The sequence below is a fragment of the Triticum urartu genome, chromosome 2A (genome assembly GCF_056163025.1).
Source record: "Triticum urartu cultivar PI428250 chromosome 2A, HENAU_Tu73, whole genome shotgun sequence".
NCBI lineage: Eukaryota > Viridiplantae > Streptophyta > Magnoliopsida > Poales > Poaceae > Triticum > Triticum urartu.
In genome coordinates this window covers 527,497,033-527,513,373 of record NC_141874.1, presented here as the reverse complement: position 1 = coordinate 527,513,373, position 16,341 = coordinate 527,497,033, and the positions used below count along the sequence as shown (strand labels likewise).

The following is a 16,341-nucleotide window of genomic DNA, read 5'->3' as shown; positions in this document are numbered from 1 at the left end:
GAGCCGTCGGATGTGCCATATCTAGTGAGCGAGCGTGTCTTCACCACTGCAACATGGGGCTTGTTGCAGAATTATTTCTGAAACATAGGTCTTGTTGTAGAAATTTTTTGCAACAGCTATTTTGTTGGAAAAAAAATTGCAACTGAGGTTTTGTTCTAATTTTTTTTGCAACTGAGGTCTGGTTGCGGAAAATTTCCACGAAAGATGTTTTGTTGTAAAACATGACTCATCGTACACCATTGCAATACCGCATATGTTTCAGAAACATAGCCTCTGTTGCAGAAGCGCGTTTGGCGATATGCCCTCACTGGACACGTGTCATGCAGGGGAGGTGGCAGACGCTGCCGCTGCGAGCTTTTCCCTTCGAGAAAATGGCATGTTGTTCTGAAGAAACTATCATCCTCGATACAACTAAAACTGCCAAGAAAAATGTTCGAAACGTCATGCTCTCCCAGCGAACGTCAGCCAGATAAGATTTTTGATAATTCCAGATAATAAGAAACACATGGTGCCATAGATTATACAACTGATCAGATATCACCGTTGGTCATATACACACAGATCCATCGTCATCCCCATCCATCCATGGCCTATTCAGTCACATAAGTACATACTGCGATCCATGCATGTCGAGTAGCGACCGAGACGAGCTAATTCAATGTAGCAAGCACGATTGATCGCTCCATGGCATATGAACACGGCATCCATGCGTCCGCATGCACGGATCGACACACCTACGACTAATCAACAACGTATTTGAGGTCCAACACCGGCACGCACGTACTACTCACAATTTGGCGCACTGCACGGGCGCGAAGGAGAGGGTGTTCTCGCCCACGTCGTACACGAACTGGATGTTCTGCTGCTGGAAGTTGCCGATGATGGACAGGCCCCGCGACCCCATCACCGTCACGCACAGCGCGCCGGACCCGGAGTCCAGCACCATGTAGTTCTCCGCCGGCAGGTCCAGGTCCGCGCCGTCGAAGTGGAACACCAGCTTCGGCACCTCCACCTGGTCCACCCCGCTCGCCGGCGCCTCGAAGCACATGTCCAGCCCGATCCCCGACCCGTCCGCCGCCGGCAGCTTCATCTGCGCCGCGAACGCCTTCTTCAGCGCGCGGTACCCCTGCAGCTCCAGGTACGTGATCGACGTGCCGGAGTCCACGATCACCCCGCCCGTGCCGTCGTCCTGCACGGCGAACGCCGAGCTCGGCAGGGCGATGTGCGTCGAGCCGACCGTCAGGCCCTTGAGGTTCACGTAGTAGAAGGACGGCTGGCTCGGGTTCTTGATGAGAGGGGTGGTCTGCACCGACGACGCGGCCGCCGCGCTCTCCGAGATGCTGGCGAGAGAGCCGAGGAGGAGCGGGCTCTTGCTCGTGTCGTCGAGGGAGGTGAGGCAGTAGGAGAACTTCTTGAGGCCGAGCTGCGAGACCAGCGAGAGGGGGCCCCGGCCGAGCCCCACGAGCCCCGCGCCCTGCGTGAACCCGTCGCCCTCGTTCGTGTCGCCGCAGCCGAAGGCGACCTCCGGGAGCTTCGTCTTGGCCAGCGTGAAGGTCTCGGCGGCCAGCACGCCCTGCGTCGACGAGGAGTCGCCGTAGGTGTACGTGTAGCCGCACTTGGCCGAGGCGCACTTAGAGCTGGGCAGGTCGCTGCAGAAGGAGCTGGAGCACGGCAGCGCGGCGTAGGTGGAGGACGACGAGGGGTCGAACACGGGCGTGCTCTGGTTGAAGCACTCCACGCAGGGCTTGCACTGCGTCCACACGAGGTCGCTGCCGGTGTCAATGATGGCCGCGTAGGCCACGGCAGGCGTTCCGATGGACATGTCCATCAGAAACTCACCGTTCCCGGCGTGCACCGGCACCTGCAGGGCCGGCGCGACGGCCTTGCTCGACATCATCGGCACGCCGGTGGTCCGCGCGACGAGCCTGGACATGCGGTGGCGGCTCCGCCTCGCCGCCCGCCGCAGCAGCTGCAGCTTGGTGTAGTTGCCGTGCGCGTCGACGTGCGTCAGGGCCACGCGCAGGCCCTCCAGGCGGCCCAGCTGGGATGACGTCGCGGCGAGGCCGCCGGTGGCGCAGCTGGCAACCACCGCCGTAGCTACCAAAAGAAGCAACCGTAGCTGCACCTGCGCCCCCATGTTTTTCGCTTTCGGCAAGTGCGAGAAGGGCAAGCTGGTGCTTAATGATCCTTGAACCGAGAAAGGCTAGATTTTATATTCTTCTCACGACATAAAACAATGATCGGTAGTTATAGTTAGGTTTGCTTTGCTCTGGCCATGACCATATCCAGACGATGGCTTGAAGTTTTAGCCTGAGCAAGAGAGGGGAAGGAAGCTGCTGGGAGAGCTGAGAAGATGGGAAAAGCCAGTGGCCGGTCAGCTGAAGCGAGCCGTGTGGGAGACTGGTACAATTGGTACCTAATTGGATGCGACAACTTCACCTCACTGCTGAGCTTCTCCTTGGCGCCTGTCGCCGCAATGATAGGAAGTCTGATTTGAGTACGTGTGCCCAGGGTGGCCTTTTAGGTCATATGGTTAAGATTTTGGTGACTACTACTGGCCTACCAGGTCAGTGGATCTCACGTTTAGAACCTTCCTTCAATTTTTTGCTTATATGACTGTAGTCGCTTGAAAATCAAATTTGGGTCAGTCAATTTTGTGAAAGCCGGATAGAAAGGAAGAAGACGCCGCCGGCTTGCCGGAGAAGCTACTCCACTATCTATCTTAGGGTGGCAGGCTATCTATCTTAGAGGTGTTTTGGAGAGGGGGGGGTGCAGGTTAGCCTTAAAAAATGGGTTATGGTCGGGGTTAGAGGGATGGTTGGGGGCAGCGGCAGCACGGCGGTGGGAGACGGTTAAGGGGAGAATGGCCCGCCGGTGGAAGACGCCGCCGGCTTGCCGGAGAAGCTACTCCATTATCTATCTTAGAGGTGTTGGGGGGGGGGGGGGGGGGGGTCATGCAGGTTAGCCTTAAAAAATGGGTTATGGCCGGGGTTAGAGGGATGGTTGAGGGCAACGACAACACGGCGGTGGGAGACGGTTAAGGGGAGAGCGGGGCAGCGGCGCGGGAGCACGCCAGCCGCAGGTGGCGGTGGCCGATGGTTAGGCCAGTGGTACGTGGGGCGGTTGAGGGGAAAAAGATGAGCAAGAGGATGGCTGGAGGTTTAATAAGCTAATCTAACCGTCATCTTGCAATCTAACAGTGATGAAAAATGTTGAGACAGTATTGCAAGCAATGACAACATATGCTACAACCGTTCTGACAAAAAATGTTACAACTGCCAATGGAGGATGTTGCGACCAGTGAGATGACGTGCTACAATCGACGAAGGATGACATGCTACAACTAGCAAGATTGGATGCTGCCACCGGCAGGAAAAAATGTTGCATACAATGGGGCAAAATGCTGCAAGGTCGACTAAGACTTCGTTAAATCTCAGTCGACTGATTTTTTGCAAACCCGTTTCCAAATTTTCAGAAGCACTATAATACTCATGTTTGGACTATCTCGCAAAAAAAAATACTCATGTTTGGACTGATATGGGATTATATGTACGGGTCTTCCCGCTAGTATCATTTGACTTGTGAACAAAAGATAGGTCATGGATGTCAGTGCTAGGCAGCCAACATCCCGGTCGATGATGCCTGAGTTGGTGGGCAACCGGCGTCGATCGGCCGGGTCCCTTTAGAACGAATTATGGATTGTTTGGCCGGCCTTTGCCCACCATGTTCTCCCAACGACATGAGTGGCCTAGCCGCGCTTGTTTCCCTTGCAAGTAATTCTGATAAGGATTTTCTCTCGCCCGTGTGGAACTCGATTGTGTGTCGCAGCCAGCCAGCCATCGTTGCAATTATAGGTTTACTGTACACCAGTCCAATTACATGGTGTGACCACAAGACGTGCACGCGTGGGTGTGTATACGTGTGTGAAGGTGTCTTTGTGCCTAGCTTCTTTCTGGGCTCTGAAAAGAAATTTAAAGAAGTTCTGCAAAGGTGTGCAGGCAAAATGGTCGACGAAAGCTGCGAGTGGCTGTCCGGTGAGCCGATTGTGCAAGTGGTCAATATGGGCCGGCGTAGGTGAGAAAGCTACGTTGTACCGACGGAGTATGCATCGCCCTGATTATTTTCGTGACCGAGGGGCCGAGGGATCTGTTGAGTAGATCACCGCCGTCCGTTCTGGTGGATCCGACCATCCTGGGCAGGTGCCCAAACAATGTGGGGATATGACGTGACGCTCCGAGTCTCGTCATCGTATGACATGCTAGTGGATAGCGCGACAATTGTCGAGGCATGATGATTTCGATGGGAGGGAAGAGGAGGAGGCGTATAATTTCTGGGCTACGCAAGCGCGATGCGTACGAGCTCTGTGATCACAAGTTGAGTACGTACTTGAGTGAGTGAGTAACAACGACTGCTGACAAAATCGCTCCAGCATAACGGCTTACTCGAATCCAGCTTGATCGTCTACTCCATAGAGTTCAGAGCAACCTTATACAGTTAGAAACAATATGTCGATTTTCTTTTCTCATAGAACAATGCAGACACAAGCACTCATATAAACACATACACTCACCAACAAGGAAGATGCGAGCACTAGTGCCAAATTTAAGATTTAAACCCTGATGGGCTTTAGTTCACCAGAAGAAACTTAACCATCTGAGCTACACGCAGTTTGCAGTAGTTTCTTACTTAACAACACAATCCAGCACCAGAACTTTTTTTCGAGTGCTATCCAACACCTGAATTAAGAGCTCAATATGTTGATCATATCACATGGTGGTTTAGCTCAGAAATATACTGGAGTCCTCAAGCTTGAAGAACTGGAGGCCCAGAACTGCAACAAGGCCGAACTTCTCCCCAAAAGCAAAAAAGTGACCAAATTCTTAAAATGCCCAAACTTCTCTAGATTTTCTGCAAAATGAGAGTTCGGCAAACTACCATCACCAGCTTCCTAAGTCATCAGAGCACATGCATTTGTTAGCTCTACAAAGAGTAAAATGCATTGACAGTCAATGTACTTGTCTCACAAGCTCACTTGGATCATTGTACTTAAGAATACAGTCAACATGTACGACTATTGGTGATTATATGGTCACTGACTCATCATATAGCTCTGTATTTTTCTATGTTGACGCATTTATCAAGCCTTGATCACCCGTGCCATTTGGGATGGGCTATAGTGCATTGGCTTGTTTTGCAGGTTATTGCTTCGAGAACTCCTATTCAGCTTGGTCAACTATGCATTGCTCGCTTTAGTTCATAGGTTTGTTTTCTCGGTAAAAGAAAGTGTTCTATACTGATTCTGAATGTTTGGTGAAATAAAACATTGTTTGAAAATGTTTAAAAGTTCATGAATTAAAATTTTGAAAAACAAATGTTCACGAATTCAAAAAAAATAGTGAATACAAAAATTGTTCATGAAGTAAATAAACGCCCATGAATTCCAAAAAATGTCATGATTTTTTAATGCGAATTAAAAAATAATGTTTTTAAAAAATATTCAATACTATTTATAAAAAATATGAAAATGAAAAAATATCATGAATATTTTTAAAATGTGGATATCCAATTGGTCGACAACCCTCCTCCCGCCCTTAATTTATGTCTTGTGTGGGCACGCAGTTGCATGTAGATGTTGGACTTGCAATTGGGGCAAAATGGGTCGGCCACCCTGTTTTGTATCGAGGATGGAGTTTGGACTGGGACAAAATTAGTCAGGGCACTAGTTACGTATTGAGGGTGGACTTTCAAATGGGACAAAAAAATGCCCCTCCCCAATTGCATATCAGGGGTGTAGTTGGACTTGCAACTAAAACAAAAAAAGATGGGGTCCCCAATTGCACGTCGGGGGTGGAGTTATAACTAGGACAAAATTGTCGGCCTCTTAGTTGTGTGTTGAGGATGGACTTGCAAGCGGGACAAAAATGAGTCAAGTCCAATTGCGTGTTGAGGGTGGACTTGCAAATTTGACAAAAATGGGTCGAGCCCAATTGCATATCGAGGGTGGACTTGCAACTAGAACAAAAAGGCTTGGGGAGGGGGGGATTGCAACTAGACAAAAATACACCCCCCCCCCCCCCCCTAAGTTGCCCGTCGAGGATGGAATTGCGTAAAATTCGGACAAAAAATGGTACGACCCGGTTGCACATCGAGAGTAGACTTGCAACTGGGACAAAAAAATTATGGCCCTTGGTTGCATGTCGGTGGTGGGGTTGCAACTTGATCAAAAAGGATTGGGCCCCTCGTTGCATGCCGAGGGTGGACTTGCAATTAGGACAAAAGTGAAGGTTCAGGCTTGGTTGCTTATGGAGAGTGGGCTATTAATTTGGACCCAAAAAAGGCATGCCCAGCCTCCGATAAAATGCCACTTCTGCAACCCCTCGCACCCAACAACCCCAGTTGCAAACACGTTGAGGGTGTACAATTGTAGTGGTGGGCAACACTTGCAGTTGCATGTGTAGTGGCAAACATGCAACTTCCCATCCTCGACGAATGTCCACTTCTGCAACCACGCGCACCCAACAAACCCCGGTTGCAGTGCGTTGAGTCACGTGCGGTTGCAGTCGGTTGCAACACTTAAAACTGCATGTCTAGTGGTGGACATGAAACTGATTGACACCCCTCTTCCCATTTATAGTCATGTGTGTGTTCATGCAACTACAGTCCGGTTACAACTGCAACTTGAGTGATGGGCATGCATCAGGCTAACATCCATTCTCTTAGTTGTAGTCATATTGTGGACCAGGCAGTCGCATATCTGGAGAAATGGACATATAACTAAAATAGGAAGACATAATAACATTTTCCCTGAAGGAGTACATAATGTTTGTATTATTATTTTTCTCATTTGGTGCAACTAAAAAGGCAAAAAGAAATGTTACTCCCTTCGATGCAAATTAATTGACACAACACTAGTACAAAACTTCGTCAATTAATTTAGATCAAATGGAGTACTTGTAGTAAGCGGCAGAGCTACGTGCACTGCTGCAGGTGCCGTGCCCCCCCCCCCCCCCCCCCCCCCCCCGCGCGCGCGCAATGGACGACCGGTGCACCGGTAGCACCAATTGCCTTGGTGCACCAGATACATCCCCATCTTCGTCTAGCTCCGCCACTGCTTGTAGTGTGTTGCGAATTGTATGGACACGAGCCAGAAGCCACAGACCATGTAAACTTACTAATTTCGGGCAGCCATACACATACATGGAAAAATCCCACAATCCAAAACAAATATATAAAAGGGGGGTAAAACGAACGACGCACACCCTAGGCCGCGAAACGAACGAGCCAACGCGGCAAGACAACAACGCACGGTACACTAATAAGAAAATAAAAGCACGAATCTTAAGGGCTTAGATTCAACGGTGGTAAACTTGGACGTGAGTGAGCTGATTCTCATCTAGAGCAAATCCGTATCCTAAATTTGTTGCAATCAGTACGCTTGGATGCACTGTCTTGCCTCAGACTCCGGCTATGATTGTGTGCTCTGACAGCTTATTCCTTTTATTTTCTTTGACTTCTTTTTTTCTTTGAGGGAGTGCGCTCCGACAGCCTCAATACACTAGAAAATAGAGATCGTCTCTCCACGGACAATGTTTTGCTGAACACGATTGCTAATCCAACCTCCCGCAAAAAAAAAAAAAATCCAACCGCCTTCTGCTGTTTAAACATGTCCATGGATGGTGTGATATAGCTTGTCGTGCAAATTTCGGCTGGCGACTGTCGTCCGCATAGCAATGCTCTTTCTTTCAAAATATATGTTGCTAACGTTGTTTATTTTCTCTAAATAAAAGTTGGGCTGTGCTACGCATCGGCTGGTGGATTAGTTAAAAACATTCGTCGCCTGGCTGGCCGCTGGATGGACACTGCTGGTCGTCCAATTAATGTACCACCCATGTTCCCCGCCTCCCTTCTGCAACAAGTGCGGTGTTGCAGAAACAAGGGCCGTGCTATGCGTCCGTCGGTTGAAGTTCGGGAAGGTTCGACCACCTCCCACGCCGTTAGATCTCACCACGTGAGCGTCACAAATTGCAACAAGCTAGTTGTTACGCTCATCCCTCTGCAACAACGACTTTATTGCAAACCACTCTGAAGAGTTATCGTGTGACTTCACGAATGGCAACAAGTTGATTGTTGCTGAAACAAAAACTTTGTGTGGAGACGTGATGTAACTTTTGCAACAATGATATTGTTGCAGAAATTTTGCAACTGTGGTGATGTTGCAAAAAAAATTGTCTCCACTTTTATGCAACAAAGGTAATGTTGCAAAAAAAATTTGCCTTCACATACATGCACCGTAGGTGATGTTGCGGGAGCAAGTTTTGCAACATTACTGATGTTGCGGAATTTATTTGCAATGAATAGGGTGTCGCGGGAGCAAGTTTTGCAACATTACTGATGTTGCGGAATTTATTTACAATGAATAGGATTGGCCCAGTTAGTAGGGACTATGCACGTGCACCAAGTCTTCATGCAAGTCACGCACCCTCACAATCCAATGGACCAATGGGTTGCGATCTGACGGCCGTGCGAGCGACGGATGCAGCAAAAAAGATCGGCCAGTTGATTAGAAGCTTTTTCCATAAAAGCTGCTTATCTAGATTAGTTTTTTTAGTGTAGTGGTTGGCCAAGAAGGCTTCTTTTTTGGAAATCAAACACTAGGATTCCATCCATGCCTCACACCGGCTCAGCAAGACCCCTGTTCCTCATGGCACTTAAGCACATCATCTGGGAGTGCTTCAGCCCCGAAAGCAGCCAAAGAGCACTCAACTTATTACATGCCTTTTTCTAAAAATTGTACCCCACCATTGTTTCCCAGTAAAAATAATAATTAAAGCCAAGCCAACAAACAGTAACATGCCACGAGTTGAGCAATCTGATAATTTATCAAACCTTGAAATAACCAATCTGTTTTCTATACTTTGAAAGTGTAGGACGGGGGCCTAAATTAAATACCTCATGATCAAACAAGATTACCAAATTGACCACCGTCTGTATGACTAAAATGAGATATCTGGACCCAATAAAATCCTGGGCAGACCTTTTTGATCCCATTAAGACACGGTGCGCAACTGAACGCCACCAATCAAAGCAAAGACAGGAAGCCATATTTGAGTAAAACATTAAAATAAATTAAGCAAAATTTGAGACCATGGTAGCCACAGGGGCGTCCTTTTCATGTAAAGACCCAAGTATCCTTTTTTCTTTTCTTTTCTGAAACAAGGATAAGCCACAAGAAGTATAAAAAAAGAAGACAACCTATTCTTTCTGAGCACCGCAGGTGCACAACTATGTGCATCCAACACCGTACATGCCTGTTTCATTCGGCATTCCTTCCGGGAAAATGAAGAAAACCCTCAAACCTCTTTTCAGCACGGAAAAACATCAATCACAGAGCTGAAGTTAACGGGAAAATATCTCGACTTGCTAAGCTAATCACCCCATGAGAGTTGAGGTAGTTACCCAAACTCATCATGGTACAGCTTGATCTCCAAAGGTTCCAAGCATGGTTGACAACCCCAGTAATTTTGGTTGATGTGTCATGTCATTAGCCCCTGCATTCCTCAAGCTTCTGCTGCAGCCTCACGTTGTGCCTTAACTAAAAAGTAGTGGGAGATGTGTTAAAAAGCAGTAAATGATAGGCACAGATGGTAGAAACAAGTGTGTGTGCATTCCTGATGTGCATTACCAGAAACTTAAATGATAAAAAAGTGTATGCACTATCACGTAAATGGTAAAAAAAACTCAAAACATCTACCAAATCCTGAATCTCACAATTTATAGTAAAACAAAAATACTAGGATTTCATTTCCACTTCAACTGACAAATGGTTTTGTTTATTGCTAAACCCCATAATTATTCGGCATGCCTCATCAGAAGTTCATTGATAATGACACCCAATACTTGCATGGCAAACCACGACAATTATGCATTTTGCTGACACTGCAAGTCACATTAAATGGGTTAAGGAATTACTAAAATCGAAATGAAAGTATTTGGAGCTGCTTTTGGCAAAACTGAAAGAGCGGGGACAACAAAACTATGAGTACTTGATGGAGACTTATGAAATTTATTATAAAAAATAAACAAGTGAATTGTGTATTAAAAAGGAAAATAGTGTTGATGACCCAAAAAGTTACGAGTACTTCATTGAGAGTTATGAAATTTATTAATTAAAAAACTAAACATGGGAATTGATTATTGAAAGCCAAATAATGTTGATAAACTAGTAGAGTAAGAAACATAACAGAACTTACACAATCAGCGATCTCTTCCTGTTTCAGTGGAGGAACTACTTCGTCTTGTTTCCAGCCAAGAGATTTAAGGAAAGCCATTTCTTCTGGACTTGGTTCGTCTTCGGTAGGATACGATTCCTCTTGCCCTGCTACAATGGGCTCAGACAACAAAAGGGCTTCGTCATATCTAGAGTCTGACCTCGCTGAAACATCAGTTGTATCTGTGGGTATAATGGACAGACTAGCTTTAGCTTCATCTTCAGCATCAACAGGATCTGATGAAGAGTTGGCGTCCTTGTTGTCAGCTACAATCTCATGCAACCCCTCATAAAAAGCATCATGAGGCTCTGAAGGTGGCTTGATTTCCTCATTGTCGGAGAGGTGTCGCTGAGATCCATCACAAGAATTTGCATCCTCACATGAACTACTTCCAGTTTCAATACACTTGATTCCACTGTTGAACAAGGACAAATCAACAGAGGGGTTCTTCTGCTCATCAACCAAGCTAGATGAGGACTCGATACGAGCGCTTGAACCATTTAAAGATTTGCTCCGCAGTAACTCAAAGAATTTATGCTTTGATTTTGCAATTGATGTCCTCTCACCAGATGAACCTTGTTGTACATGCAAAGGGGGGCCGTTTACGACACCTTTAAGCTTATGGTTGACATTAGACCTTTCCAGTGGTTCCACTGAAGAAGATTGACCTAGAACAGGGCTCACAGGATTGCTGGAGCAGTCTTTGGCAGTATTTGCAGCACCATTCTGCTCGCGGGTCAGGACTTGAAAGCTTCCTGATTGAGATGGCTTTACAGGCTCAGATTTGACTGGAGTACGAACAGAGCTGTTAGAAGGCTGTGTTGACAGTTGTGGCGCAGTCTTCACAGGACCATTAGAATCCCCGGCTCTTGCACCTCTAATTTTTAACTTATCCGACAAACTTGATATCTGCACAGCATTCTGAATGAATCAGTGCAAACCAAAATGCTGTTTCTTTAGTATAACACATCACTCCATAAACAAGTGAAACAGAAATACAGCTTTAGGAAGCACATGCAAGTTCGAAAATGTCTGCATCCTAGTAAGGATTGGAATTACAATTTTATGTAAAAATAAACTGCAATGTCCCACAAAATGCAGACATGTTCACATGTCTAAACAAACTATGTTCCATTTTATCGATTGCATGCTTAATGACCCAATGCTGATCAAGTAATATACGACAGTGAAGTGTACTCAGACAAATAGGAAAAAACGCAAGAATCACACTACCAGTGAAAGTTTTGTCAGAACGAAACTCCATCTATGTAAGAGATATTTCATGTGCTTTAAGTTTTTTATTTGTCCATTGTATAGTTAGTAAAGCACTAACTTAGATCAATACAATCCATAATCCTGTGCTATAAAATAAAGTTTCTAACCTAACAGTGATTGGTGGACCTACATGTGTCATAAATTTGTTCAGGTCCAAACTGCAGAGTTAAATAACAGATGTAGGAAAATATTGAGGATGATAGTTTATTAAAACAGAAAAATGCATACTTCACAATATTCGACAAAGTATCTTCAAACTACCAACCAACACAATACGCTTACTTAGAACACAAGATGCATTGCATTTACATAAATTGTTATGGTAGAAAGACACCAGTCCTTAACAATGCTCGGATAATTGCCAAAATCTGCTTAATGGATACTTGCAGTTTGCAAAGAACATGAAACAACTGAACCAATCTATGGCCATATCTTCAACTAATTTGAATGCAATCACTAATAACATACATAATTTAGTATCATTGCAGGAGCAGATTCCTCCCGTAGGAACAAATGATGTGGATGATCCACTAATGACAGTCATATTCAAATAAAGTCACTGGTAATAACACAACCATGGTAATAACACAAGCAGCAAACAACAAAACAAGAAATATTCATATTGCGACAAAGGCACATACAGATGTTTTGTTTGATGAAGGCGTCAGAGGTCGTAGCCTCATAGTTCTTTCTTCAATCTTTTGAGCATCAACAGATAGCTGGGTAAAAAAGTTGCACATAAGACACTATTTAGATCAAGTGACTAGAACGAAATATGATTACAGACCAAAGAAAGAAAAAACACGGATATCATATTCATTATAGATTGCACTACCTGGGGTGTGGTGGAAACTTTTAATGGTGCTTGCATTACTGTTTCAGCCATGCTTAATGCCGTTCCGCAGCTCGACACTTCAGGCTGCCTACCGGAACCAGCATGTGATAAACCAGAAGAAACATAGTTATTGCTTGGCTCACTAAGTCCAGGAACTTCTGCTAGCACCGAGTTCCAGCCATCAGGTGCAGTAACCAATGGTATGCTCTGAAGCGGGGTGCTAATTCCAGGAGATGGAACTCTACCAATATCTTGCTTCCCATCGTTATCCTCAGAACTAAGGTGTGGAAATTCTCGCTCAAAGGAGATACCAGCAGCATCCTTTCTAGATAGATTACCATTTTCCAAACTTACTCCAGCTGTCCGAGTCGATGTGTCCAGTTTTGGACGAACACGACTGAGCCTATCGCTTTCAGGTCTGCAAGAGCTAAAGGACCCAAAGCCATCACGCAAAGGGCCATCTGGAAGACCCAACCTACTCTCCCAATCATGGAAATCAGAGTCCTTTTCACACACCCTGTCTCTGTTGCTTCTTCCAAAACTGGCATAGCCTCTTGACTTCACTGTGCCATCCCGATCATGCCGTCTGGACACATTTGGGCCAGAACCCCTACGTGAAGAGGACTGTTGGGAGCTCCGTTCACGATCACGAACTGTTGATCGGTTTCTTGATGAAGCACCCCTGTCTTGATCACCTAAAGCATCAAACAACAACTTCTTAGCAAAATGCTGTGAATTTGCAAGCACAAAAGAATAGTCAATTCAAAGTGGTCCATATATGATCAGTTAAACCATGAAACAGCACACCAAACCACAAAGATAGTGCCAACAACAATGATTGGTAACTGAACAATTGAACATCAATCCTTACTAAGTGCAAAGTACAAGAACAAAATAAATCAAAAGTATTAATGTAACAGTATTAAATAAAAAGATGCAGTGACAATGTAATATACATTGTACAGTATGATCAGTATCTCATTGTCGCAAATAACACACAGGTCACAAAAGGCAAAAAATATGATCTTGACAGTCTTACTAGCACATCAACAGAAGAAAACAATAATAAAATACTGTCTTCAACAAACTTCTTGTAACTAGAAGAGTATGCAGCGCAGGAAGCCTCTGCGCCTAGAATCCGCAATTCCATTTGCACGGATGAAGCTTAGGATCTTGTATCCTTTGTGTCCCTGTAGGACGAGTCTAGTGCATGCAGTAACTCCCGGCACCTATCCTGCCTCTGAGTGGATCCCGATCTACAACCCCAGACTGAGCCGCCAGGCCAAAGTGAATAATGTGAAATAGTGTCATGGAACTCTTGGTGACATTTTTTTAAATTTCAGCACTTGTGTAAGTGCAGTGAGGTTGCCAAGAAATGCTGAAGTGAAAAATAAGTTTAGCTAATTATGTATATACATTTCAAATAATTTAGTTTAATTCGTCCAACATTAGCTTCATTTATACTTCCTCCGTCCCAAAATAAGTAACTCAACTTTGGACTAACTTTAGTACAAAATTAGTACGAAGTTGAGTCACTTATTTTGGGACGGAGGGAGTATATGCTAGTCTGCAAATCAAAGCAGGTTATGGTAAGAAAGACCGGACTGCATTTGCTTCTTACCCGCACATATTGCTACTAGCCTAATATGGCTCTAGTGCTACCAGTACACTGCATTGAACAACTAGCTTAGGAAGATCAGCGACCACGCCTGTCCGCTGTATCAAGAAAAGAATATTATATATTGCTAAAAATGTGTTGCCTACCACCCTACCCCTTTCAAAACTACTGGTATCACTGTGTATATATTTGTGTACACAAAAAAGGGAATTACATTCTACTATCTATTGCCAAGTACTCCCTCCGTAAAGAAATATAAGAGCGTTTGGATCACTAAAGTAGTGACCTAAACGCTCTTATAAATCTTTACAGAGGGAGTATATACAAAGATTCACAAAAATGCAAGCCATGAGAATAGTCTCAGTATATCAACTACGTGTCATACCTCTCCAAGAATTTATTAATATGTGCTTCTGGCTAATCCTGCTGTATTCCCTAGCAAAACTGGCGCTACGAGGACTGCTGCATTATAGCAACATGGCTAACAAACATAAAACTGTAAATTTTCCCATCCAATAAAGTCTCTGAGGTAACTCACATTAAATCATGTATTCATGTCCGAGTAAAATAATATCTAATTTAACAGAAGTTACTGCAGTTAAAACGGCACAGACTGATAATCATTAGTTTAACAAGCACCGACACGATGCTGATGTGAGCAATGTATCCGAAGTCAGATTCCTCAATGATTACCGCAGGTGCACAATTACTCAGTTATAGTTCGACATATTATACTGGCTCCATGATCCATGCAACATATAAATAAAGCGCTTCACAGTACAAGTATTGCCCTTAAATCAAACTAAGACGAATATTGGTGATAGGAACACTGAAGAATGATCATTGTCATAAGGAAAATGGTGAGTTTGCAGGCAGCAACTGCACACCAGAACTGCACTAACTTCACCATGCATAAATAAATAAATCTAAGCACTGATTAAAGCCGGTGTAGAGTCATCCAATGCCACTAGAAACGTATCCGGTGCGACTCCTATAATAACAACTACAGCTGGTGTAAAGTTATCCAATGCCACTAGAAACGTCTCCGGTGCGACTATAATAACAATTGATCTTGCATACATACATTCTATAAACAGCAGTAACCACTAGACAGAATATGCACCAAAATAGCAAATTGACAAGGAAAGGCATCTCACCTGCACGGGGTGAAGTTCCTGGTCGGAGACATGTGGCGGACGCCGTCGGTGTAGCAACCCCGCGCACCAGCCATTCTGGCTTCAACGAGGGCTCACCTCGGTCCATGCCAGCTGGCACCACTCACCATCTACACTTCCCAGCAGCAGGATCCAGTCCGGCACAACAATGAAACAACCACCAATGTCCTCCACTCCTCGCCAATCACTGAAGGCGGTTACAGCACACGATTCAACGGTGCATCCGCACCCAGCCTCAACTCGGGGCGGAGCAGAGACCACCAAACCCTAGCCCCCGCACCAAACCCTAACTCTCTCGCAGTACAATCTATCTCAGACACACATGCTCAAAAAATAATAAAAATGACTGCTCAGGGGGGCAAAAATCGCTCCCGTCCTCTCGTAGCTATCGGTATCACGCCGCCGCGACACAATTGATCGACCAGGAAGCGGCCGCCCGGGACAGGGCGCCTCGGCGGGCCACCAGCGAGTCAGCGACGACTCTGTGTACGGCGCGCTAGATTTCTCGATGGGCCTCGTCGGAAATCTGCGGAAGGCGGCAGCGCTGGAGGGTTGGAAAATTTCGAGGGGATTCGTCGGGATTCGCGGGATTGGGGAAGCTCTTGGGAGGGGATTTGGAGCGCCGATTTTCCGAGAGGATTTATCTTTCTCGGAATTTTTTGTGGGTTCCGTGGGCGTGGGGAGTGTGTGGGTTTGTGTGGTGTGCTTGTTCGTCTGGGCAGGAGGGAGAGAAACCCTATGCAAAATGTGACTTTCACCGCCCTCCTCGCACCTTCCCTGTCCCGGATGACGGTTGATTTCCTATCTGGCTTCCTCGCCGTCTTTTTCCTTTTCTTTTACACACAGAATGGCCTGGTTACATAACATGTTTCACCGCTATCTCTTTTTTTATATAAAACTTTTGATCTATTCATCAACTATCATGATAGTACAAAAAACACCAGAAGTAAAAATTACATCCAAGTCCGTAAACCACCTAGCGACGACTACAAGCACCGAAGCGAGCCGAAGGCGCGCCGCTGTCATCGCCCCTCCCTCATAGGAGCCGGGTAAACATTGTTGTAGTAGATAGCCGGGAAGTCATCGTGCTAAGGTCCCTAAGACCAGCGCATCAGAACAACAAACGTCGCCCGATGAAGAGAAGCGTAGATCAGAAGAATCTAAAGTGCA

At 45.7% G+C, this 16,341-nt stretch overlaps 2 protein-coding genes across 2 annotated transcripts; both read right to left on the bottom strand.

Annotated features, from left to right (window-relative positions):
- Positions 1–461: 461 nt before the first annotated feature.
- Positions 462–2,401, bottom strand: LOC125538435 (Eukaryotic aspartyl protease family protein). The gene has a single exon (XM_048701690.2). It carries the CDS (start codon positions 2,135–2,137, stop codon positions 788–790), a length of 1,350 nt encoding a protein of 449 aa, XP_048557647.2. The 5' UTR covers positions 2,138–2,401; the 3' UTR covers positions 462–787.
- Positions 2,402–9,101: 6,700 nt separating this feature from the next.
- Positions 9,102–15,954, bottom strand: LOC125538434 (uncharacterized). Its single transcript, XM_048701689.2, has 5 exons — positions 15,154–15,954; positions 12,379–13,073; positions 12,185–12,262; positions 10,251–11,177; positions 9,102–9,592 (listed from the first exon to the last, which is right to left on the bottom strand). The coding sequence occupies exons 1-5, from the start codon at positions 15,257–15,259 to the stop codon at positions 9,542–9,544; spliced, it is 1,857 nt and encodes a 618-aa protein (XP_048557646.2). The 5' UTR covers positions 15,260–15,954; the 3' UTR covers positions 9,102–9,541.
- Between the last annotated feature and the right edge of the window lie 387 nt (positions 15,955–16,341).

What these genes read in the sequence shown, in the direction of transcription:
- LOC125538434 (XM_048701689.2), bottom strand. Translation starts at nt 15,259, where the DNA reads ATGGACCGAGGTGAGCCCTCGTTGAAGCCAGAATGGCTGGTGCGCGGG. An exon ending in CTTCATCAAACAAAACATCT is followed by an intron (nt 11,178 to 12,184) that starts GTATGTGCCTTT and finishes AATGCTGTGCAG; the next exon opens with ATATCAAGTTTGTCGGATAA. An exon ending in AGGAAGAGATCGCTGATTGT is followed by an intron (nt 9,593 to 10,250) that starts GTAAGTTCTGTT and finishes ACTACTTTTTAG; the next exon opens with TTAAGGCACAACGTGAGGCT.
- LOC125538435 (XM_048701690.2), bottom strand. Translation starts at nt 2,137, where the DNA reads ATGGGGGCGCAGGTGCAGCTACGGTTGCTTCTTTTGGTAGCTACGGCG.